The sequence below is a fragment of the Pongo pygmaeus genome, chromosome 2 (genome assembly GCF_028885625.2).
Source record: "Pongo pygmaeus isolate AG05252 chromosome 2, NHGRI_mPonPyg2-v2.0_pri, whole genome shotgun sequence".
Classification (NCBI taxonomy): Eukaryota; Metazoa; Chordata; class Mammalia; order Primates; family Hominidae; genus Pongo; species Pongo pygmaeus.
In genome coordinates, this window is record NC_085930.1 from 121,356,046 (window position 1) to 121,382,331 (window position 26,286).

Sequence of the window (26,286 nt, forward strand, 5' to 3'; positions counted from 1 at the left end):
CAGGAGCAGGCGCGTCGCGCGCGGGCTCCTGCAGCCACCTGCGCGGTGGGTTTTGTTTTCGCTACAGGAGAGCTGTGTCCAGCTGGGAGGAGTGGCAGCAGGCACAGCTGTTGGCCGGGGACCCCTGGGGCTCCCCAGGGAGGGCCTCCGCCCAGCGCGCTGCCCCTGGGTTCGCTAGGAAGCATCTGCCAGACCGGCGGGGCCCCGACTTCCCGGAGAACTGCCAAGACCCTGGGGCAAGGGCTTGAGGGCCCTCCCGGGCAGGATCGCAAACTGGGGCCGGCTGCTTCAGCTAGCCCCCAGCAGGTGTGTTTGGCCTGAAGTGTATCTTTGAAAAGATATTTGGCAGCATTTAAAAATCGGGAAATGTTTAGCGTGGAAATCCAGATGACCATTTATCTGGGTCACTTGGGGCACCTGGCAGCACTTGGCCAGCGGCTCGCTCCACACGCACCCCTGCCCGGCTGATGAGGTTTGTCACAGTTTGGGTCAAATCAGTATTCCTCGTGACCATTATTCTGGCTGTTATCCCTATTCATAACTGAGCCAGGTGGCACACTTCATGCTCTGGTAACATTTCCTTTTTTGCATAACTCTACGTGGAGTATTTTTTATTTATTTTTATTTTTATTTTATTTTTTTGAGGAGTTTCGCGCTTGTTGCCCAGGCTGGAGTGCAATGGAGTGATCTCGCCTCACCACAACCTCTCCGCCTCCTGGGTTCAAGCGATTCTCCTGCCTCAGCCTCCCGAGTAGCTGGGATTACAGGCATGTGCTACCACGCCCAGCTAATTTTGTATTTTTAGTAGAGACAGGGTTTCACCATGTTGGTCAGGCTGGTCTTGAACTCCCGACCTCAGGTGATGCGCCCACTTCAGCCTCTCAAAGTGCTGAGATTACAGGCGTGAGCCACCGCACCCGTCCTATGTTGTTTTTTATGTACATAGAATATGGCAATAAAACCCAAACAGTCCACCGGTTGTCGCCCCAGCCCTCCTCCAACCTGGGCCCTTTCCATCCACCTGGTGCCCAGTGGTTCCTGGCATCTCCCTTTATGTCAGTGGTTTCTGTCAGGCCTCTGAGCCCAAGCTAAGCCATCATATCCCCTGTGACCTGCACGTACACATCCAGATGGCTAGTTCCTGCCTTAACTGATGACATTCCACCACAAAAGAAGTGAAAATGGCCTATTCCTGCCTTAACTGATGATATTATCTTGAGAAATTCCTTCTCCTGGCTCATCCTGGCTCAAAAGCTCCCCCACTGAGCACCTTGTGACCCCCACTCCTGCCCGCCAGAGAACAACCCCCCTTTGACTGTAATTTTCCTTTACCTACCCAAATCCTATAAAACGTCCCCACCCCTATCTCCCCTCGCTGACTCTCTTTTCGGACTCAGCCCGCCTGCACCCAGGTGATTAAAAGCTTTATTGCTCACACAAAGCCTGTTTGGTGGTCTCTTCACACGGATGCACATGAAATTTGGTGCTGTGACTCAGATCGGGGGACCTCCCTTGGGAGATCAATCCCCTATCCTCCTGCTCTTTGCTCCGTGAAAAAGATCCACCTATGACCTCAAGTCCTCAGACCCTCCAGCCCAAGGAACATCTCACCAATTTTAAATCAGGTAAGCGGCCTCTTTTTACTCTCTTCTCCAACCTCCCTCACTATCCCTCAAACTCTTTCTCCTTTCAATCTTGACGCCACACTTCAATCTCTCCCTTCTCTTAATTTCAATTCCTTTCATTTTCTGGTAGAGACAAAAGAGACATGTTTTATCCATGGACCTAAAACTCCGGTGCCAGTCATGGACTGGGAAGGCAGCCTTCCCAGGGACGCCTCTCTGATTATTCACCCACGTTTCAGAGGTGTCAGACCATGCAGGGATGCCTGCCTTGGTCCTTCACCCTTAGCGGCAAGTCCCACTTTTCTGGGGGAGGGGCAAGAACCCCAGCCTCTTATCTCTGCACCCCGATCCCTTATTTCTATCTGGGACCTCTTATCTCTGTGCCCCAACCCCTTATTTCCATCTGGGACCTCTTATCTCTGTGCCCCATCCCTTATTTCCATCTGGGACCTCTTATCTCTGTGTCCCATCCCTTATTTCCATCTGGGACCTCTTATCTCTGTGCCCCAACCCCTTATTTCCATCTGGGACCTCTTATCTCTGTGCCCCAACCCCTTATTTCCATCTGGGACCTCTTATCTCTGTGCCCCATCCCTTATTTCCATCTGGGACCTCTTATCTCTGTGCCCCAACCCCTTATTTCCATCTGGGACCTCTTATCTCTGTGCCCCATCCCTTATTTCCATCTGGGACCTCTTAACTCTGTGCCCCCACCCTTTCTCCGTGTCTCTACTCTCTTTTCTCTGGGCTTGCCTCCTTCACTATGGGCAAGCTTCCACCTTCCATTCCTCCTTCTTCTCCCTTAGCCCATGTTCTCAACAACTTAAAACCTCTTCAACTCACTCCTGACCTAAAACCTAAATGCCTTATTTTCTTCTGCAATGCCGCTTGACCCCAATACAAACTCGACAGTAGTTCCAAATAGCCAGAAAACGGCACTTTCAATTTTTCCATCCTACAAGATCTAAATAATTCTTGTAAAATAGGCAAACGGTCTGAGGTGCCTGACGTCCAGGCATTCTTTTACACATCGGTCCCTCCCTAGTCTCTGTTCCCAATGTGACTCGTCCCAAATCTTCCTTCTTTCCCTCCCACCTGTCCCCTCAGTCCCAACCCCAAGCGTCGCTGAGTCTGTCTAATCTTCCTTTTCTACAGATCCATCTGACCTCTCCCCTCCTCACCAGGCCGAGCTAGGTCTCAATTCTTCCTCAGCCTCCGCTCCTCCACCCTATATAATCCTTTTGTCACCCCCACTCCTCACACCCAGTCCGGCTTACAGTTTCGTTCCGTGACTAGCCCTCCCCAACATGCCCAGCAATTTACTCTTCAAAAAGTGGCTGGAGCTAAAGGCATAATCAAGGTTAATGCTCCTTTTTCTTTATCCCAAATCAGAGAACGTTTAGGCTCTTTTTCATCAAATATAAACATCCAGCCCAGTTCATGGCTCGTTTGGCAGCAACCCTGAGACGCTTTACAGCCCTAGACCCTAAAAGGTCAAAAGGCTGTCGTATTCTCAATATACATTTTATTACCCAATCTGCTCCCGACATTAAATAAAACTCCAAAAATTAAATTCCGGCCCTCAAACCCCACAACAGGACTTAATTAACCTTGCCTTCAAGGTGTACAATAATAGAGTAGAGGCAGCCAAGTAGCAACATAGTTCTGAGTTGCAATTCCTTTCCTCCACTGTGAGACAAACCCCAGCCACATCTCCAGCACACAAGAACTTCCAAACGCCTGAACTGCAGTGGCCAGGCGTACATCCAGAACCACCTCCCCCAGGAGCTTGCTACAAGTGCCAGAAATCTGGCCACCAGGCCAAGGAATGCCCGCAGCCCAGGATTCCTCCTAAGCCATGTCCCATCTGTGCAGGACCCCACTGGAAATGAGACTGTTCAACTCACCTAGCAGCCACTCCCAGAGCCCCTGGAACTCTGGCTCAAGGCTCTGACTCCTTCCCAGATCTTCTCGGCTTAGCAGCTGAAGACTGACACCGCCTGATTGCCTCAGAAGCTTACAGGACCATCACAGACGCTCTAAGTAACTCTCACAGTGGAGAGTAAGCCCGTCCCCTTCTTAATCAATATGGAGGCTACCCACTCCACATTACCTTCTTTTCAAGGGCCTGTTTCCCTTGCCTCCATAACTGTTGTAGGTATTGACAGCCAAGCTTCTAAACCTCTTAAAACTCCCCAACTCTGGTGCCAACTTAGACAATACTCTTTTAAACACTCCTTTTTAGTTATCCCCACCTGCCCAGCTCCCTTATTAGGCTGAGACACTTTAACTAAATTATCTGCTTCCCTGACTATTCCTGGACTAAGGCTACATCTCATTGCCGCCCTTCTTCCCAATCCAAAGCCTCCTTCGCGTCCTCCTCCTCTTGTATTCCCCCACCTTAACCCACAAGTATAAGATACCTCTACTCCCTCCTTGGCGACCGATCATGCACCCCTTACCATCTCATTAAAACCTAATCACCCTTACCCCACTCAATGCCAATATCCCATCCCACAGCACGCTTTAAAAAGATTAAAGCCTGTTATCACTCACCTGCTACAGCATGGCCTTTTAAAGCCTATAAACTCTCCTTACAGTTCCCCCATTTTACCTGTCCTAGAACCAGACAAGCCTTACAGGTTAGTTCAGAATCTGAGCCTTATCAACCAAATTGCCTATCCACCCCATAGTGCCAAACCCATATACTCTCCTATCCTCAATACCTCCCTCCACAATCCATTATTCTGTTCTGGATCTCAAACATGCTTTCTTTACTATCCCTTTGCACCCTTCATCCCAGCCTCTCTTCGCTTTCACTTAGACTGACCCTGACACTCATTAGGCTCAGCAAATTACCTAGGCTGTACTGCCGCAAGCCTTCACAGACAGCCCCCATTACTTCAGTCAAGCCCAAATTTCATCCTCATCTGTTACCTATCTCGGCATAATTCTCATAAAAACACACGTGCTCTCCCTGCTGATCGTGTCTGACTAATCTCCCAAACCTCAATCCCTTACAAAACAACGACTCCTTTCCTTCCTAGGCATGGTTAGTGTGGTCAGAATTCTTACACAAGGACCAGGAGCGCACCCTGTAGCCTTTTTATCCAAACAACTTGACCTTACTGTTTGGCCTAGCCCTCAAGTCTGCGTGTGGCGGCTGCCACTGCCCTAATACTTTTAGAGGCCCTTAAAATCACAAACTATGCTCAACTCACTCTCTACAGTTCTCATAACTTCCAAAATCTATTTTCTTCCTCACACCTGACACATATACCTTCTGCTTCCTGGCTCCTTCAGCTGTACTCACTCTTTGTTGAGTCTCTCACATTATTTCGGATACCACACCTGACCCTCATGACTGCATCTCTCTGATCCACCTGACGTTCACCCCATTTCCCCACATTTCCTTCTTTCATGTTCCTCACCCTGAACACACTTAGTTTATTGATGGCAGTTCCACCAAGCCTAATCGCCACTCACCAGCAAAGGCAGGCTATGCTATAGTATCTTCCACATCTATCATTGAGGCTACTGCTCTGCCCCCCTCCACTATCTCTCAGCAAGCCGAACTCATTGCCTTAAGTCAAGCCCTCACTCCTGCAAAAGGACTAAACGTCAGTATTTATACTGACTCTAAATATGCCTTCCATATCCTGCACCACCATGCAAGAGGTTTCCTCACTACACAAGGGTCCTCTATCATTAATGCCTCTTTAATAAAAATGCTTCTCAAAGCTGCTTTACTTCCAAAGGAAGCTAGAGTCATTCACTGCAAAGGCCATCAAAGGGCATCAGATCCCATCGCTCAGGACAATGCTTATGCTGATAAGATAGCTAAAAAAGCAGCTAGTGTTCCAACTTATATCCCTCACTTTCAGTTTTTCTCCTTCACCTCAGTCACTCCCACCTATTCCCCTGCTGAAACTTCCACCTATCAATCTCTTCCCACACAAGGCAAATAGTTCTTAGACCAAGGAAAATATCTCCTTCTAGGCTCACAGGCCCATTCTATTCTGTCGTCATTTCATAACCTCTTCCATGTAGGTTACAAGCCGCTGGCCTGTCTCTTAGAACCTCTCATTTCCTTTCCATCCTGGAAATCTATCCTCAAGGAGATCACTTCTCAGTGTTCCATCTGCTATTCTACTACCCCTCAGGGATTGTCCAGGCCCCCTCCCTTCCCTACACATCAAGCTCAAGGATTTGTTCCTGTCCAGGACTGGCAAATTGACTTTACTCACATGCCCCGAGTCAGAAAACTAAAATATCTCTTAGTCTAGGTAGACACTTTCACTGGATATGTAGAGGCCTTTCCTACAAGGTCTAAGAAGGCCACTGCGGTCATTTCTTCTCTTCTGTCAGACATAATTCCTCGGTTTAGCCTTCCCACCTCTATACAGTCCGATAGCAGACCGGCCTTTATTAGTCAAATCAGCCAAGCATTTTTTCAGGCTCTTAGTATTCAGTGAAACCTTTATGTCCCTTACAGTCCTCAGTCTTCAGGAAAGGTAAACGGACTAATGGTCTTTTAAAAACACACCTCACCAAGCTCAGCCACCAACTTAAAAAAGACTAGACAATACTTTTACCACTTTCCCTTCTCAGAATTCAGGCCTGTCCTCGGAATGCTACAAAGTACAGCCCATTTAAGCTCCTGTTTAGACGCTCCTTTTTATTAGGCCCCAGTCTCATTCCAGACACCAGACCAACTTAGACTGTGCCCCAAAAAACTTGTCATCCCTACTATCTTCTGTCTAATCATACTCCTATTCACCATTCTCAACTACTCATACATGCCCTGCTCTTGTTTACACTGCCAGTTTACAGTTTCTCCAAGCCATCACAGCTGGTATCTCCTGGTGCTATCCCCAAACTGCCACTCTTAACTCTTAAAGTAAATAAATAATCTTTGCTGGCAGGACTATGCTGAATCTCTTTAGGCACTCTCTAATTAAATGTCCTAGGTCCTCCCAATTCTTAGACCTTTAATACCTGTTTTTCTCCTCTTATTCTGTTCAGTTTTTCAATTCATACAAAACTGTATCCAGGCCATCACCAGTAATTCTAAATGACAAATGTTTCTTCTAACAGTCCCACAATATCACCCCTTACCACAAAATCTTCCTTCAGCTTAATCTCTCCCACTCTAGGTTCCCACGCTGCCCCTAATCCCGCTCAAAGCAGCCCATTATCTCTCCATACCATCCCCCAAAATTTTCACCGTCCCAACACTTTACCACTATTTTGTTTTATTTTTCTTATTAATATAAGAAGACAGGAATGTCAGGCCTCTGGGCCCAAGCTAAGCCATCATATCCCCTGTGACCTGCACGTACACATCCAGATGGCTGGTTCCTGCCTTAACTATGACATTCCACCACAAAAGAAGTGAAAATGGCCTGTTCCTGCCTTAACTGATGACATTATCTTGAGAAATTCCTTCTCCTGGCTCATCCTGGCTCAAAAGCTCCCCCACTGAGCACCTTGTGACCCCCACTCCTGCCCGCCAGAGAACAACCCCCCTTTGACTGTAATTTTCCTTTACCTACCCAAATCCTATAAAACTTCCCCACCCCTATCTCCCCTCGCTGACTCTCTTTTCGGACTCAGCCCGCCTGCACCCAGGTGATTAAAAGCTTTATTGCTCACACAAAGCCTGTTTGGTGGTCTCTTCACATGGACGCTCATGAAAGTTTCCACACTTTTTTTTCAGCAGAGAAGTCCCCCTTTTCAATCTAAATTACGCATGAAACTCCATTATGTCAAATGGGAAATATGGTATGAATATCAACGACTAATTTACATTGATAACATTTACTTATTATAAAGTCAGTGCATAGGTACAACGGGATTAATTTGGAAAGCCCATAATTTGGATAAGTAAGGAGATAGCTACAGCTGCAGCTTCACGGTCAGATTCGTTCCACTGCTGCATCTGGGTTGCGCAGGATGGAGGAGCCCCGGCTTGCCCAGTGAGGTGGTGGCGGGGTTTTTAGCAGCTTGCTTCACACTCTGGGTGGCCTTGCACTGACGGCGGCTGCACGAGGTGAGTTACCCTGGGCAGACGGCATGGAGGCCGAGGGGCTCCCAGTGTCTGTGTTTGCTATTGAAGGTTGGAGAGTGTTTTAAGTGTTTGCATATATTTTACTCATAAAATCGGGTATCTGTGAGTCTGAAGCACCTCTGAGAGTTCACAGGATGCAGTTCAGAAACTGCCACAAAGGAGGGAAGTGGTGGTTGCTGAGGAGGGGCCCCAAAGACCTGCTGTGTTTCCATGGCAACAGAAGTTTGCTTTTCATGCTAGTGTAGAGGCCTGCAGGTGGGTGGCCCAGAGAATGGGCCAGCTCTGGGTCTGTCTTCCGCTACCTGGGGCCTCTTCAGTGGCCTGGCTGGAAGCCAGGTTGAGCTCAGCACAGGGCTGTGGCACAGGGGGTGCCTCAGGCCGGGGTTAAGGGGGCCCCCTTCAGGAACACACTTGTTCTCCCTCTGGGTCTGTCTGCAGACATCCAGCTCTGGCCCTGCCCTGTCATCCCAGCAGCCCGCAGTCGGGTGGTCCCAGGCCACGCCCAGAAGACAGCCAGGCCTGGGCTCACACTGGGCTCCATCACTAATCTCCCTTCCACTTGGCTTTTTCCTCGGGTCTCCCTGCTACACTGTCCTCAAAGATTGGGGGTTCTATTGCCACAGGCCTCCCTATTACAGAAAACCCCACAGATGCGGTAGTCTTCCAGAGCCTCGCTGAGCAACAGTTTTCTGCCACTCTTGTGGGTAATGAGAAAACCTGGCAGAGGCGTGCCCAAGGGATGGCACCCCCCTCAGCCTTCCTCCCTCCCCAAGAGCAAGGCCAGGGAACTGGCTGCTTGTGGTGGGGGATGTGAGCAGATGGCCGTCGGCCTCATCTCCCAGTGCCCCTTGTGGCCACAGGTGCCAACACCCTTTCCTGGGGCCTCAGGTTGCCATGATGGCTCCCTGGCTCCCTGCCCCTCCCCCACGGGTGCATCCTTCCCTCCTCTCACATCTTTGCTTGGACCCGCCTGGCTGTAACTGCTCTGGGAGCAGAGGTGGTGGGTACACAGTTTGGGTTCCACAAGGCCCCTGGGTTGAACAGCTCCCAGAGAGCCTGGATTAGAGAAGACAAACACACCCTACAGCTGTGTTCTCCAGGACCCGTAATGCTTAGCTTTTAGAACATGGGGTGGCTGCTGTTGGGCTGTGGGTTGCCATTTTGGGTTGGTGTAATTTTTGCTCTTTCAGCTACTCAGGTGCCTAGACATAGGTCCTGAATTGGCTTTTTCTTTCTTCTTCTTCTTTTTTTTTTTTTTTAGACAGAATCTTGCTCTGTTGCCCAGGCTGGAGTGTGGTGCTGCGATCTTGGCTTACTGCAACCTCCACCTCCCAGGGTCAAGGAATTCTCGTGCCTCAGCCTCCTGAGTAGCTGGGACTACAGGCGTGCGCCACCATGCCCAGCTAATTTTTGTGTTTTTAGTATAGATGGGGTTTCACCATGTTGGCCAGGCTGGTCTTGAACTCCCGACCTCAGGTGATCTGCCTGCCTCAGCCCCCCAAAGTGCTGAGATTATAGGCATGAGCTGCTGAACCCGGCCCTGAATTGCTTCTTAAAAAATTATGGTGGCTGGGTGCGGTGGCTCACGCCTGTAATCCCAGCACTTTGGGAGGCCGAGGCGAGTGGATCACGAGGTCAGGAGATCGAGACCATCCTGGCTAACACGGTGAAACCCTGTCTCTATTAAAAATACAAAAAAAATTAGTTGGGCGTGGTGGCAGGTGCCTGTAGTCCCAGCTACTCAGGAGGCTGAGGCAGGAGAATGGCTTGAACCTGGGAGGCAAAGCTTGCAGTGAGCCTAGATCGCGCCACTGCACTCCAGCCTGGGCGACAGAGCAAGACTCCGTCTCAAGGGAAAAAAAAAAAAGGTAAAATAAATAAAATTGACCATCTTAACTATTTTTAGGTGTACAGTTCAGAAGCATTAAGTGCATTCATTCATACTGTTGCAGAACCACCATGACCATCCATCTCCAGAATTTTTCATCTTGCCAAACTGAAACTGTACCCATTAAATAATAACTCCCATTCCCCCTTCCCCTGGTCCCTGGCAACCACCCTTCTAGATTTTGTCTCCGTGATTTTGATCCACCCTAGGTACCTCCTATAAGTGGAATTATGCAGTATCTGTCTGTCCATGTCTGGCTTATTTCACTTGGCATAATGTCCTCGGGTTTCATCTGTATCGTACCATGTGGCAGAACTTCCTTCCTCTTTAAGGCTGTCTGTATTGCTTTTGAGTAGTGCTTTATGTATTGTACAAACAGTACAAAATACGGAAATCTCGAGATCAGTATCTTCTTCAAACTCTACTCTTCTTACCTCCAGTGGGGCACAGAAACTCAGGGGTTCCCCCAGGTAGCATGAAGCAGCCCCTTCATTTCCGCAGCTGCTCCTCCCTGGGGCAGCAGGAGTACAGTCACCCTCCTTCCAGTGAGCTCCCTCTTCCTAGTTCACAAAGCTCTGCGATATCTGGCCTCAGTGGGAGGGGAGTGGAGCACGTTATTTTCTCACCTGTCCCCTGGGGCTAGAGTGTGGCTGTATGTGCCTCACCCCAGGCCCCAGAGATCTGGCCAGCCTTCCTCAAAAGCTCCCAGGATCCAGGGACTATGCTGCTCCCCAAACCCTCTGCTCTGCTTCTGGGTCCCCACAGTGCCCAGAGGGGCAAGGGTCTCTGAGGGCTGAAGCCAAAATATGGGAAGGGTCAGGAATTCGAAAATGGCAAGACAGGAGGCAGTGGGGGTGCTTTTTAAATTTTTTTAATCAACTTTTAAGTTCCGGGGTACATGTGAAGGATGTACATAGGTAAATATCTGTTACATAGGTAAACGTGTGCCATGGTGGTTTGCTGCACAGATCAACCCATCACCTAGGTATTAAGCTCAGCATCCATTAGCTACTTCTTCTTTTTTTTTTTTTTTCTGAGACGGAGTTTTGCTCTTGTTGCCCAGGCTGGAGTGCAATGGTGCCGCAATCTCGGCTCACTGCAACCTCTGCCTCCCAGGTTCAAGTGCTTCTTCTGCCTCAGCCTCCCAAGTAGCTGGGATTACAGGCATACGCCACCACACCCAGCTAATTTTTGTATTTAGTAGAGACGAGGTTTCACCATGTTGGCCAGGCTGGTCTGGAACTCCTGACCTCAGGTGATCCACCCACCTAGGCCTCGCAAAGTGCTAGGATTACGGGCAGGAGCCACCGTGCCTGGCCCATTAACTATTTCTTAAAAGGAATCTTTTTTCCAATGCAGCTGTGGATCCGGTGAGAAGTAGGGTTTACTTCAGACACCCGCCAACTGACACCATTTCTCATCTCCTTCCCCCTTTGGTGAAATCAGCCTCAGGGTTGCGCCCACCCTAGAGCATCTTTGATTCCAACAGTGTCTCACAAATATTGCAGTGCACACACACCACTGGGACTCGGTTATGATGCAGATGATTCTATTTTAGTTGATCTTTGTGGGGCCTGGGATCCTGCAATTCTAACCAGCTGTCAGGTGATATCCACTTTGTGGACAAGGCTTAGGAATTCCTGGCTCCCATTTCAGACCTATTGCATCTCAATTTCTTGCAGGAAGGCTGGTCGGCTTCCCCAGGCCATGCTACATTGTGATGAGTTAATGCCTGGGTTTAGAGGCTGGTCCTCCATGGGGCAGCTGAATGGCACTGCTCCCCTGGCTTAGATATTCACTCCCTAGGGTTGAAGCTGTGTCCAGAAGGAGTGAGTCACCATAGGGAAACCAGGGGGTCTCCTTCTCCCTACTGTCAACAGCATCCTCAATTGCCAATGGAGAGCCAGCTGTGTGCAGAGGTTGCCAAGATGACAGGGGCTCAAAGGTGCTGGCCCTGCTTCTAGAGCATCCCTGAGCGGCTGGGGCACCACCGGGGCTAAAAGAGCTGGAGGAGCAGAGGATCTGAAGGTCACTGTCATACTTCAAAAGTGAAAAGCCAGTGTCCCCTTCGCCAGGTTAGACGAGGTTAGTGGGACTCTGGCAGGGAGGACCCCCACGACTCAGCTCAGAGCCGGCTGCTGGGGATATGTTCACCCACCCAGTTCCCTACAGGTGTCCATCTTGCCCTCTGTCCACCATGGGTCCCAGCGCCCGGCTGAAAACTGCCCTCAGCTTCCAATCTTGACTTTAACAAAATTTAAGGTCCAGGAAACTAAAAGTAAATTATGTTCTCCAGCTCCCTCGCACCCAGGTGAGTCAATCACTTTTGCAACATTAACCTGCTCATTTCCTGTCATTCTGGTACCTCTCTGGGGAATTAAGATTAGAAAGATAACGATAAGGTAAGCACGCTGCTATGTTACTGAATTCCAAGAAGGTCCAGACAGGCCAGGATGGGCTTATTCTCTCCGTTATACAAAGAGGGAACTAAGGTTCAGCAAGATGACCTGTGCCAAGTCGGGGGCTAGTCAATGGCAGAGCTGGGCTCAACCCCATGTCTGCGGCTCCCAGCCTGACTTTCTTTCCACCATCCTTAGCTCTTTGCTTAAACATTTACTCCCTGGTGCTGGAGATGTGGCCATTTAGAAGGGATGGTTTTACCAGACAGTTTTTGGGAGGTCACAGAAACCCCAGTTTCTAAAAAGGCCCTGTGGTCTCAAACAGCCACCCCTCAGCCAAGCCACTGGCTGCATGGTCCGCTGCTCACTGTCTGTGGAGGCCTCACTTGGCTCTGCGTTTTGCTTTCCTTCCTCACTGAGCAGACTCTGGCTCCTGCTACTATTCCTCCAACTGTCCTCCACCCACCTTTGCCCTCCTAGAGGGAGGTTCAAATGGTCAAACCCGGGATCCTCATTGCTTGGCGAGGCCTGCATTGTCACTACACAGGCAGGGGGCTCCCAGACCCACTGCCTCACCTGGACCGCACCCTCCTCAGCTGAGACTCTTCCATTCCATTGCCCTAGAGGAGCTGACTGTGCCAGGGTCAGCTCAGCCGTGTTCCCGCTACGGTCCAGCTGGTACACAGGATCCCCTCCCATCAGCAGCACTAGGCTCCAGATACACCACAGGTGCTGCTTCCTTAGATCATCCCAGACAGAACCCAATGCCCCGAGCTGGCCAGCACCCACAAGAGTAGCCCCAGAGCTCCAGCTCAAAGCCCACAGGGGCTGCTTCCATTTCCGGCAACACTCAGCAGAGGCAAAGATGGGGCTGGGAGTCAGGCAGACCTAGATCCTGAGCCCAGCTCCTCACTGGCTTGCCCTGTGCCTTGGGATGGAGCCCCGATTTCATTTCTAAAAATGTGATCCTATAACCTGCCCCCTTGCAGTCACTACCATCACTATTAGATGTGGTTGTGAATGTAGGTCCTTGCACACAGGGTTGCTCAAACATTGTTCCATCCCTCCTTTTTCTAGCCAACTGAGCAGCTCAAGATCAGGGAAACAGCGCATTTAGGCTAAGATCATTAATCATCATAGTGTAAACACAACCCTTAGCTTGCTCTAGAGCTCTTTCCAAAATGAGAAGATTGGTGTTGCAGGAGAAGGAGGACGTGAATATAAATGAGAACCTGCATGTTTACCTAAAACTCTGCCCTGCTATACTATCCCCCAAGATGGAGACAAAACCTGAAGTCCAGCAGTTCAGCAAGGGGCACACACAGAGCATGGGTGGAGGGCCACGGGCCAGACACAAGCTCGAATGGAAACTGTTTCAGGCCAGGTTTTACAGCCTTCATCTGGTTCAATAAGAAATCCTTGTGCAACTGGCCGAGTCAATATTTTATTAAAAAACACACAAACACATGCACAATGGTAACAAAGGCAGAGACGGAGAGGAGATGCAAGATCTTCTTGGGGACAGGCTGACCACATAGTGTTTCTACAGGCACGCCTCACTTCAGGAAAGAGGGTATCTCTAAGACCGGACTGACAAGCTAGATAAATTAGGAGGGGGCTTTGTTTCTTAAGGCGCTTCACTCCCCTGAGGAGTGAAGTAGAAGGGATTTAGGCAGGAGTATTCACAAACCCCTTCAGCTGTGCTAAGTGGGGTTCATCAGTACCTGAGGTGGTTCTAGAAGCAGGAAGGCAGAAAACAGATTTCCCTGGAGGCTGCTTTCCTTTCCCAGAAGGGGAGGAATGTTCTCCCTGGAAGGCTGGAGGAAGTTTCCAGCTGGCTCAGGAGCTCAGGGAGCTGGCTTCCTGGGAGAGCAGGAAGAGGGTGCAGGCCTTTCCTGGTGCCCACCAGCCTGACAGGACTTTGGCACAGGAACACAGGTCCAGAGGCCTCGCCTGGAGTACACGTCCTCCTCTCTGCAAAGCTCCTGAGGGGCCTAGGGGTTGTGGCCTCATCAGACGGCTGCATCTTGGGAAGGAAATGGCAGTCAGAACAGCTTGCCAGGGATGTGGCCCACCCACAAGCCACACTCCACAGGTTTGACTCCAAGTTCTGCTCGGGGCCGGGGGGGGGGGGGCGGGGGTGCACCTGTGTCCTCCACCCAGCACCGACTTTCACTGAGATTATTCCATTTTTTAAAAATACATTTCCAAACAAGAAAAAAACTTCAGTAGTGCAGAGGTGACTCCCATCCGCACTCCCCCCACCTCAGTCTTACTCCTCAGCAGCAACCTCCCTAAGCCCTTTAGCTGTTTCTTTTGGTGATTCTTCCATAATCTAAAAAACCAATTTATACCAATATTTATAGATTTATCCTGTTAGACACCACCTATTAACTTCTCTTTTCCCCTATATTCTCTACTTTAAAAAATCATTCTTTTTTTTCTTAAATAGCTTTACTGGGATATTTTAATAATTCACATACCATACAATTCTCCCATCTAAATATTTTTCAGTATATTCACAGGACTGTGCAACCACAATTTTAGAGCCTTTTCATCACCTCAAAAAGAAGCCTCATCCTCATTAGCAGTCACACCTGAGTCCTCTCCCCCCAGCCCCAGGCCGCCATGGGTTTATCTTGTGTCTCTATGAATCTGCCTGTTCTAGACGATTCTTCTTAGTGGAATCCTACACTACATGGGCTCAGTGTAGGATTCCATAAGTAATGCCCTCAAATAGGAGGCAAGTTAAATAAACTGCACAGTCATGCGATGGACTTAATGCTGCAACCCACGGAGTTGCTAAGAATTCCTAATGATGTTGGGAAAATGTTTGATCAGTGGCTAAGTAGGAGAAAAAACAGATTATGAAATAGCACATGAAGTTTGATCCTTTTAATAAAAGCAACAGATATATATATTCTCAGAGAGAAAATATCGAAAGGATACTACTTCTGGGTAGTGTGATGACAGATGGTTTTTTCTTATTTTTTTTTTTTTTAAGAGACGGAGTCTGACTGTGTTGCTCAGATTGGTCTCAAACTCCTGGGCTCAGGTGATCCTCTTGCCTCAGCCACCTGAGTAGCTGGTACTATGGGTACACACCACTGTCCCTGGCTCAGACGGTTTCTATTAAACATATTTTTTTATCTGTATTTTCTAAAAACCTACATTTTATTTTTGTCATTAGGAAACTTAAGAGAAAGCTGGCTGGGTGCGGTGGTTCATGTCTATAATCCCAGCACTTTCAGAGGCTGAGGTGGGAGGACTGCTTGAGCCCAGGAGTTTGAGACCAGCCTGGGCAACATGGTGAGGCTCCATCTCTTAAAAAAAAAAAAAATTGAAATTAGGCATGGTGGTGCACACCTGTAGTCCCAGGTACTCAGGAGGCTGAGGTTGGAGGATCACTTGAGCCTGGGAGGCGGAGGCTGCAGTGAGCTCTGATTGTACCACTGCACCAGCCTGGACAACAGGGCAAAAGCCAATCTCAAAAAAAAAAAAAAAAAAAAAAAAGAAAAGTAAAGAAAAAGAAAGAAAGAAAGAAAGAAAGCATGAAAGAGAAAAAGCTTGGCAACTCGAGCCTGAAATGTTAGGGCATCCTTGGATGTGTGGAGATGGGAATGTGAGGGGAGATTCTGGGGTTACATCTTCCCCTTCGCTGGCCCCTGTGCTCTAATATTACTTTTAAAGTCCCCTTGGGACACAGCCTTCTCAACAGCAGGGTTCGTCCCTATGGCTGAAGTCAAGAACAAGCTGTCCCCCTGTTCCTGAGAGATCCTCTGTGCACGGATAACCAGAACTCACCTGTGGACTGGGATACACACGAGATTTTATAGGATAGCCATATGCTTGCCATGCAGAGGAAGGTGGCCATGAAACCAAAGATCTGCAGTGGAGAGAGGGGAGAGGAAGTTCACGGGCCATAGGGCCAATTACTCGGGCAATCCTGTCTGCTTCTCATCTCTGTGCTTGTTCCTTTCATGTCTCTGGCCAGAAAGAAGCTTGGAGAGTCATCTAACCCAACCACCTCATCCTGGATCAGGTGCAGAGCGGAAGACCCGAGAGGCCCAGCCACTGGCCCCAGTCCCCCAGGTTGGGCCAGGTCAGGGCTGGCAGCCAGGCCTCTCGGTCTTCACTCTTGGCAGCTCCAGTGCCTGGTCTGGGTTTACATTTAAAAGCAAGCTGGGGCTAAGCCAATGGACTTTGATTATCCTGGACCAACACAGAAGAAAAGGATGAAATTTTAATTTGGGTTAAAAAAATCTGAACGTTCCCATGATTTGTGGTGTAGTGGCGTTGTTTGCATTTCATTTGTAATGACTTTCTGTTCCATTCTGGCTTTATAGTTGTATAAGAGCCAGAAGCCGAGGCCTTTACATCTAGGTTTACGTTTGTACATATTAAACAATATTAGACTAAACTAAGTCAAGGCAGCACCCTTTCCCTTTCTCAGCGTCATCCAGCGCTCAAGTGTGAGGAAGGCTGACCTAGCCCAGCCCCCTCACTTGTAGATGAGATTCGGGTGCTGGGAGAGGAAGAGTGCCTGTGGGAGGCTCATCAAATGGTCGAGGCAGTAGCTTCTTCTGGAATCTCTGGGCTTTGAAGCCTGCAGCCATTTTCCTTGCTTGTGAACAACACTGGCAGCTGCAGTGGTGAAAACGTAGTGACCACTTTACTACATCCCTACCAGGGTGCGAGGCCCTGTGGGTGTATTGATTCCTTTAACCCTCACAACTCTGCTGGGCGGGCGCTAGGATTACCCACCCCTGCTCCTCCATTTCACAGCTAAAGAAACAGAGGTAGAGGCGGTCAACTGTTTTGCCAAAGGCCACAGAGCCAGCAAGGGCCAGATATGGGAGCCCAGGGAGCCTGGCTCCAGAGTCCGCACTCTGCAGTACTGGGTGCCTATGTGTTCTCAGACCCACACAAAGGCCTCCACTTCACTACACCGCCACCGGTGTCTGGTGAGAATGGCGCAAGGGCAGCTAACGGGTAGGATTTTCAACAAGATTTGGTTTTCTTTTCAAGCCCAGATGCTGCTTTACATAAACAGCTGCCCCCACCAGCCCACACCCACTTCTTCCCCGGGTTTCTTTTCCCGGGCTCCTTTTGTACCAATTGTCTGCAGCACATAATTAGCCTATTAGAGCCTGTCCCGGCCTCTCATTGTCTGTTCTGCACAATTAGCACATTATATACCATCCCGGTCCCCAACTGTCTGCATTGCATAATTGAACAGTTTATTATATCACTACAGAATGCTATTCTAGACTACAATGCCTTGTTTGCTAATTGTTTCATGTGTCTTGTCTCCTAAGCTAGATGACCACTTTCTTATAAGCAGGGACCATATTTTAAAAATTTCTTCTAACTTCCTCATAGCCCAGGTTTGGTCCTAGGCACACAGACAGCATATGATGAATGTTAGCCATAGAGATTCCAGGGCTAAACAGTTATGTGCAACCTGAATTACCAAACACAGTGGGAATCTCCTCAAGCGGGCCCAGAAACACAGTGGGCGCAGGTCTCCTGTGTGCCTCTTCCAGCACCCTGCACTGTAGCTGGGCAGGTGTTAAGCTTCAGGGGGCAACCATCCCTCTCTTCAAAGATGGCAGAGAGAGGGGTGTGATGGTGGGCTGTGGGAGGGCCATGTGGAGCATCAGTGTTGGGAGTTTTGCCCACCCTCTACAGTGACCTTCTGCCCCCATGCTGACCTTCAGAGGAGAGACTCCATCCCTCAGTGGAATTCCAGGAGCCAACCCACTCCCAGGCCAAAGTCTGGAAAATTTTGGTAAATATGTGTAAGTGAAAGACAATGAATGTCAAATACAGAGAGCTTTTCTTTTTCTCTTTTTCTTTTTTTAAGACACAGGGTCTCAGTATGTTGCCCAGGCCAGACCGAACTCCTGGGCACAAGCATTCCTGCCGAGTGCCTGGGACTACAGGTGCATGCTAGCTACCACATCTGGCTTGAGAGAGCTTTTCTTAAAACTCATTTTTAAAATCTTGTCTGCTCATCAGTGAAGCAAATCAGTGTTGGGCCACAGGCCACTGAACTATAAGTAGTTAGCTAAATCAGAAACCAGATGACAGGAATCTATGAATCTTTAAAAAATAGTATATACATCTGTATGTATATACGTATATATGTATGTATATATCTCACAGGACTGTATTTTTGTATATTTCCATCTACTTCTATTTATGGCTATCAGATGGATCAATTTTTGCCTCTGAAAGATACAGGAGTATTATTTCCTGGCCTGAATACTGTTAAAAATCAGGAATGGCAAAGCTCAGGCTCATGGCATGTATCTCTAATTGATCACAGTACATTTCCCACTGGGCCCAAAAGAGGCCCCAGAATCTGTCTCTGCATAGTGCTGAGGCAGCCAACGAGCAAACGATCAGAGTGGGTGTGTGAATTAAAACCCGCCTGGCCTCCTGATTTCAGTAGTGGCTGTAAGAGAGGCCTGGGCTGCTGGGGCTCTGTGAATTTGCTGGTAGCCCTGACAATCCACCTTCTGGGACTGTACGCCTCTGCTTAAGGCTCTTTGGAGAGAGCTGATGGCTGGATCAAGGTAGGTATTGATTCTATGAAAGGAATGCCCCAGAAACCAAACCCTTCTCTTCCCCCAACAGGAAGAAATGAACATTTTAAATAAGAATTCATTCCTAAAGGCTCCCCAAAACATCCTCACCGCTCCGGCTACCAGTCCACTCTGGTTGTAACTCTTGGAAGCTGCCACAATGGAGGCGATGAGGAGGAGCAGGGTACCAATTAAATAGTGCAGAAGTTCCTGGGGGCAGAAACAAAGCAAATAAGTGGGTAGGGCGGTCCATTTCTGGTCTGGGAAGAGCAACTGGGCATCAGAAGAGAAGAAAAGAAAGGGAGAGAGTGACGCTTCCTCTTCTCCCTTGCAACACGCAGATGGGATGAGCAGTGCCGCTCGTAGGCAGCCAACATGGGGGCTGACCAGGAAGAGGCCAAGCAAGACAGAAGTGATGCCGGGCAGGCAGGAAGGGAAGAGGACAGAGAGAAAGGAAGCTTCTGGTGTGAGCAGAGATAGCCACTAAGGACTCCTCTACTCCTGAGAGCAATCTGTGGACAGTGCCTTAACCTCTGGCTAAAGCTACTAAAAAGCAAACGAGCTTCTTGCAACTTCCAGGTTGGAGAGTTTAAACAAAGCTCCAGCTCGGGGAAGCAAAGTGATAGCAAAGTTAAAGAGGTATTTGCCTTTCTCTTCTGCTTTGGAGAAAGTTCTGGGCTAACAATGTGCTGGTCTTGTGTGACTGACTGGAGTGTCTGCCCACTCTGTGAATGGCCCCAAGTGTGGACCTGAGAGGTATTCATTCCCAGGGGCCCGTCAGACTCAGACTCTAGAATGAGGTCAGTGGCACTTCTGTGAGGTGCCTGTGGATGTGTGGTGGCAGCTGGCTTTCTCACTCCTGAGCCTTCCTGCCTTTTTTTTTTTTTTCTGTCATTCCCTCTTCTCTTTTCTCCAGAAGAGTGCCCTCCCGGCCAAGCTCTGCCAATGAATCCACTGGCAGGACTGGTTCCACCTTTGCTTCTCGCCTTGGCCCATGGGCCGTGCATTTCCACCCCACTGACTCATCATGATGAATCAGCATCCTTGCAAGCCCTGGATGAGATGGGTCTTTCAGTGGCGAGGGAAAGCTTCCATCTCACCCTTTCTCTTCCCCATTAAACATCAGATCAGAGAAGAACTGAGGCTGGGGGCCACTTCCAGTGCTTGCTCTGAATCCAGGGAGCATCCATTTTCAGTTGTCTTCAATGAGAGTTTAGAAATCATTCCTTCATGAAGTTCTGCCCCTTAGGGCAGGCAGCTATTAAATTTTGGAAAAGCATTCCAATTTAAAGCTGTAGTTCCTCTCAAAGCTATGTAAAATCAAAGACCCTGGTTTCTCCCTTAGTGACTAGAAAGGAATATCACAAGATAGATCACAGAGATTTTAACTAAAGAGCAGATGAGTAACTGCAAGTTCCCCACCTCCAAGATTCTCAACTATTAAGACAGAGGAGGATGACATGGGGCAGAGAAAACCAACTTGAGAGAATCCTAACCAGAAGTACCTAAATAGTATCTCAGCCAAAAATGTGTGGCTGAGTCTGTCCTTCCAACTTTCACTCCCCATGCAGCCCATTCTTGTGCTTGTCCCTGAGCTTTTGTTCTCTCCTTTGCTTGTTCAGTATCTGCATCAGGTAAGCCCCAGAAGAATTTGTTCTCAAAAGAAGCAGAAAAAATGCCATAACTTTGAAAGGGGCCTTAGAACTTAGAAATACAAAAGAAATTTCTCTCAAAATAACAGTGGGTAATAATGTTAAGTGTGAACAATTAAACAATCTAATCAAGATGCAGAGGTGGTCAGATTGGATTAAGAAACCAAAGCAAAACAAGAAATAACTACAGTATGTGCTGTCTATGGGAGAGAGACTTTATACTCAAAGATAAGGATATGGCATGCAAACAACAACCAAAAGAAAGCCAGGGTGTCTACACTGCATCAGACGAAATAGAATTGAACACAAAAAAAAGTTACTAGAAATAAAAAGGGACATTTTATAACAATGAAAAGCTGAATCCATAAGGAAGATATAACAATTATAAATGTATATGCACCTAATAAAAGAGCCAAAACACACGAAGTGAAAAATGAAAAAAATGAAGGAGAAAAACAGACAATTCAAAAATAATAGTTGGAGAATTCAATATCCCTACTTTCAGCAATGTATAGAACAACCAGGTAGAAGGTCAACAAGGAAACAGAAGATTCAAACAACACCATAAAGTGACTAGACCTAAAAATCCTCTATAAAAACTCTATCCAACAAAAGTATAATATACAAATATACAATGTATAAAAGTACATTCTTCTCAGATGTACACAGAACATTGTCCAGGATAGACCATATATCAGACCATAAAACAAACTTCAATAAAGGTAGAAGGACTACAAAATATGTTCTCTGAACACAATGGAATCAAATTAGAAATCAACAGCAAAGGGAAATCAGGGAAATATATAGAGATTAAACAACATATTCCTAAATAATTAATGGATCAAAGAAAAAAAATCATAAGAGAAATCAGAACATACCTGGAGATGAATGAAAATGAAGACACAATAAACCAAAATTATGGAATACAAGTAAAACAGTTATCAGGGGGAGATTTATAGCTGTAAATGCCAATATTAAAGGAGAAGGAAGGTCTCAAATTAGATGATGACCTTCCACATCATCTTAGTCTGTTTTGCATTGTTTAATAAAGGAATACCCAAGGCTGGGAATAAATAAAGAAAAGAGGTTTATTTGCCTCATGGTTCTGTAGGCTGTACAAGAAGCATGGCACCTGTATCTGTTTCTGGTGAGGGCTTCAGGGAGCTTCTACTTCCTGAAGCAAAGGTGAAGGTGAGCAGGCATCACACAGCAAGAGAAAGGAAGCAAGAGAGAGGGGAGTAAGGTGCCAGCCTCTCTTTCATAATCAGTTCTCATGGGAAGTAACAGAGCAAGAACTCACTTATTACCACTAGAACAGCACCAAGTCATTCATAAGGGATCTGCCTCCATGATCCAAACACCTCCCACTAGGCCCCACCTCCAACACTGGGAATCAAATTTTAACATGAGATTTGGAGGGGACAGATATCCAAACTATATTATACATTAAGACACTAGGAAAAGAAGATCAAACTAAACCTAAGGCAAGCAGAGGAAAGAAAATAATAAAGATTAAAGCAAAATTTATTAAGATAATAGGAAAACAATTAAAAAATCAATGAAACCAAAAACTGGTTCTTGAAAAGATCAACAAGATTGACAAATCTTCAGCTAGATTGATCAAAGAGAAAGAGAGAGAGAGAAGATGCAAATGAAAGAGGAAACATTACTACTGCACTTACAGAAATAAAAAGGATGTAAGAAATACAATAAACTATTGCATGCCAATAAATTCAATGACTTAGATGAAATGGACAAATTCCTAGACATATATATGACTAAAATTGACTCCAGAATAAATGACACAATCTGAAAAGATGGTAAAATTAGAGTTTGAATTAACAATAAAAAAAATTACCCACAAGAAAAGCCCAGACCCAGATGGTGTCACTGCTAAATTCTACCAAATAGTTAAGGAATAATTAATACCAATTCTGCACAAACTCTTTCAAAAGATAAAAAAGGAGGGAATATTTCCTAAATTATTCTGTGAGGCCAGTATTACCTTGATACCAGAACCAGATGGACATCAGAAAAAAAGAGAACTGCAGACCCATATCTCTTTTAAATACAGATGCAAAAAATCCTCAACAAAATATTAGCAAACTGAATATACCAGCATAAATAAAATGGGTTATACATTATGGCCAAATGGAATTTACCCCAGGAATGCAAGGTTGGTCCAACATATGCAAACAAACCAGGCCAGGTGTGGGGGCTCATGCCTATAATCACCACACTTCTGGAGGCCAAGGAAGGAGGATCACTTGAGCCCAAGAGTTCAAGACCAGCCTGGGCAACATAGGGAGACCTTATCTCTACCAAAAACAAAAAAAAAAATTAGCCAGGCATGGTGGTGCACACTTGTGGTCCCAGCTACTCAAGAGGCTGAGGTGGGAGGATCGCTTGAGCCTGAGAAATAAAGGCTGCAGTGAGCCATAATTATACCACTGCACTCCAGCCTGGATGACAGACCAAGATCCTGTCTAAAAAAACAAAACAAAAAAAACAAAAAACAATGTAAGACACCATACTAATAATGGGAGAAAAACTCATCACCTCAGTAGATATGGAAAAAGCATTTGACAAAATCTAATACTCTTTTATAATAAAAACACTCAACAAAGTAGTGCTAGAAGGGAACTTCTTCAACTTGATAAAGGGCTTCTACAAAACACTCACACCCAATGTTATATTTAATGATGAAAGAAGGAATGCTTTCCTCCTAACATCAGGAAAAAGATAATGATGGCTGCTCTGCCATTTCTATTCAATATTTGTCTAATTTAGTCAACTAATTTCTTGCAATAAGGCAAGACAATGAAATAAATGGCATCCAGATTATAAAGGAAGAAGTAAAAATATCTCTATTTGCAGATCTTGTTTATATAATATCCTATGGAATCCACTAAAAATATATTAGAAAAATATATTAGAACTACTAAGTAGTTCAGCACAGTTGAGGACACAAATCAATACACAAAAAGTAACTGGATTCCTATGCACTTGCAATAAACAATCTGGAAATAAAATTAAGAAAAAAAATTGATTTAAAATAGCATCAAAAAGAATAAAATGCTCAGACACAAATTTAATTTAAAAAGTTCAGGCCAGGCACAGTGGCTCATGCCTGTAGTCCCAGCATTTTGGGAGGCTGAGGCAAGAGGATTGCTTGAGCCCAGGAGTCTGAGGATGCAGGGAGCTATGATCTTGCCACTGCACTCCAGCCTGGGTAACAGAGCAAGAACCTGTTTCAAACAAAACAACAAACAAAAAACACTTTTACTCTGAAAACTACAAAACATTGAAAGAAATAAAAGATTATCTAAAAAAATGGAAAAACTTCCCATGTTCATGGATCGTAAGACTTAATATTATTAGGATAGCAATATTCTCCAAATTGATCTATGGATTCAACATAATTCCTATTATAATCCCAGCTGATTTTTGTAGAAATTGAAAAACCGATTCTAAAATTCACATGGAATTGTAACGATCCAAATCAATCCTAAAAAAGAAGAATAATTGGGAGGCTGCATATTTGCTAGTTTTACAACTTACTACAAGGCTACAGTAATCAAAATAGTGTGATAATGGCATAAAGATAGACATATAGATCAATGGAATAGAATTGAGAGTCCAGAACTAAATCCATGTATTTAATGGTCAACTGATTTCAACAAGGGTGCCAATGCCATTCAATGGGGGAAAGAATAGTCTTTTCAACATATGATGCTGGGATAATTGGATATCTACATGCAATAGAATGAAATTGAATCCTTACCTCACACCCTTTGCAAAAAACATTAACTCAAAATGGATCAGATACCTAAATGTGTGAACTAAAACTATAAAACTCTTGGAAGAAAACATAGAAGTAAATTTTCACAATCTGAATTTGGCAATGGCTTCTTATATATAAGAAAAGCATGAGCTAAAAAAGAAAAAAAATAAATAAACTAAATTTATCAAAATTAACAACTTGTGCTTTAAAGGACACCATCAAAAAAGTGAAAAACAACAGAATGGGAGAAAATATTTTCAAGTCATATAGCTGATAAGAGACTTTTATCCAGACTATAGAAAGAATTCTCACAACTCAATAACGAAAAGACAAATAACCTAATTAAAAAATAGGCAAAGGACTCGAACAGACATTTCTTTAAAGAAAATATACAAATGACCAAAAGCACATGAAAAGATGATTAACATCATTAGTTACTGGAGAAATGAAAATCAAAACCACAGGAAGTAACACTTTACACTCACTAGAATGGCTGGAATCAGAAAGTCAGATAATAAGTGTTGGCAAAGATGTTGTGAAATTGGAATCTTCATACACTCCTGGTGGGAATGTAAAACAGTGAGCCACTCTGGCATACAGTCTGGCAGTTCCTCAAACAATTAAACACAAAGTGACCATATGACTCAGTAATTCCCCTCCTAGATATATACCAGAGAAAAATGAAAATATGTCCACACAAAAAACTTGTATATGAATGCTCATAGCAGCATTATTCATAGTAGCCAAAAGGTAAAGACAACTCAAAGGTCCACTGAAGATGAATGAAAAACAAAATGCAGTCTGGTCTGTCCATACAATGGAATAACATTTGGTTATAAAAAGGCTGGCATGGTGGCTCATGCCTGTAATCCCAGCACTTTGGGAGGCCAAGGTGGGAGGATTGCTTAAAGCCAGGAGTTTGAGACCAGCCTGGGCAACAAAGTGAAACCTCATCTCTGTAAAAAAACACAAAAATTAGCCGGGTGTGGTGGCATGCACCTGTAGTCCCAGCTACTCGAGAGGCTAAGGTGGGAAGATCACCTGAGCCTGGGAGGTTGAGGCTGCAGTGACTCGTGATCACGTCACTGCACTCTAGCCTGGGTGACAGAGTGAGACCTTGTCTCTAAAAAGAAAAAAAGGAATGAAATACTGATACCTGCTACAACATGGATGAACCATGAAAACATTCAGCTAAGTGAAAGATGCCAGTTACAAAAGACCACATATACAATTCCATTTACATGAAATGTTCAGAGTAGAAAAATTTTAGAGACAGAAGATTAGTGATTGCTTAGGACTGGAGGGATGAGTGGTAGGGAGGTGACAGCTAAAAGGTATGGAATTTCTTTCTGAAATGATGAAAATATTCTCAAAAGTTGACTGTAGTAATGGCTGGACAACTCTGGAAATATACTAAACTCCACTGACTTGTACCCTTGAAATGGGTGAACGATACGGCATATGAACTGCATCTCAATGAAGCTTTAAAAAATAATACAGTGGGAAGAAAAAGTCTGGCAACTTCTGACTGTCTCCTCAGCCCCCACTAGTCCCTTTTAGCAAGAAAATCCTATCATTCAAGCCGCACAACAGCGTCAATACCCATCATCTTCACCTACAATTTCCTTCCGTGTTCCTTTTCCCAACTCATACACACACAGCCATTCTCTGTTGTTTGAGAAAATAAGCATGGGGCAATAGCCACAGCCTTCTTGTAGCTGGAAAGTGAGTTTTAAGAACCAGCAGGACATCAAGCAGAGATGTCCACCAAATAATAGGAAATTCAGGGCAGAGGCAGCAAAGAATGGTTAAAGAGGTGAGACGGGCAGACGGGAAAAACTCTTGTCAGGTCTCAGTACTCCAGCTAACATCCTGACTTGTGCATGCGGAGGACAGGGCCAGGCCACTCTCTTACCGACAGGGGCCAGCTGATACAGGTGAGCATGCGGTAGAAGCGGAAGAGGTGGACCAGGTAAAAGGCGAGGATCATTATCAAGTCGCAAATGGTGACCACTTCAAAGTAGCTGTAGGCGCTGTAGTCGGTCCACAGGGAGCTCCGCACGCAGATGAAGGCAATCAGCAGGGTGACCTGCCACATAAATAGAGACATCAGAGAAATGCTTGCCCAAGACGGGCACCCAGGGAACAAACAACGGAAAACAACCAAGCATCCCCCAGCAGGCCCACACTGAAGAACTGCTATTAATACAATTCAGGTTATTTCCATACACACTGGCTGGAAGGTTGGAAGACTGCAATTTCATGTGGTACACACTTT

The 26,286-nt window shown here is 46.2% G+C and overlaps 1 protein-coding gene across 3 annotated transcripts in view; it reads right to left on the reverse strand.

The window, feature by feature from the left end:
- Window positions 1-13,407: 13,407 nt before the first annotated feature.
- CMTM7 (CKLF like MARVEL transmembrane domain containing 7) overlaps window positions 13,408-26,286 on the reverse strand; it is a 66,455-nt gene continuing 53,576 nt past the window's right edge. Inside the window, exons 2-5 of one of the 3 annotated variants that reach the window (XM_054482600.2) lie at window positions 25,924-26,097; window positions 18,684-18,782; window positions 15,787-15,868; window positions 13,408-14,008 (exon numbers count right to left, since the gene is read on the reverse strand). In XM_054482600.2, coding sequence (XP_054338575.1) covers window positions 13,995-14,008; window positions 15,787-15,868; window positions 18,684-18,782; window positions 25,924-26,097 — 369 coding nt within the window. In that variant the 3' untranslated portion in view covers window positions 13,408-13,994. The remainder of the gene's footprint in view (window positions 14,009-15,786; window positions 15,869-18,683; window positions 18,783-25,923; window positions 26,098-26,286) is intronic. The other 2 variants (XM_063662087.1, XM_054482602.2) reach the window with 2 other exon arrangements.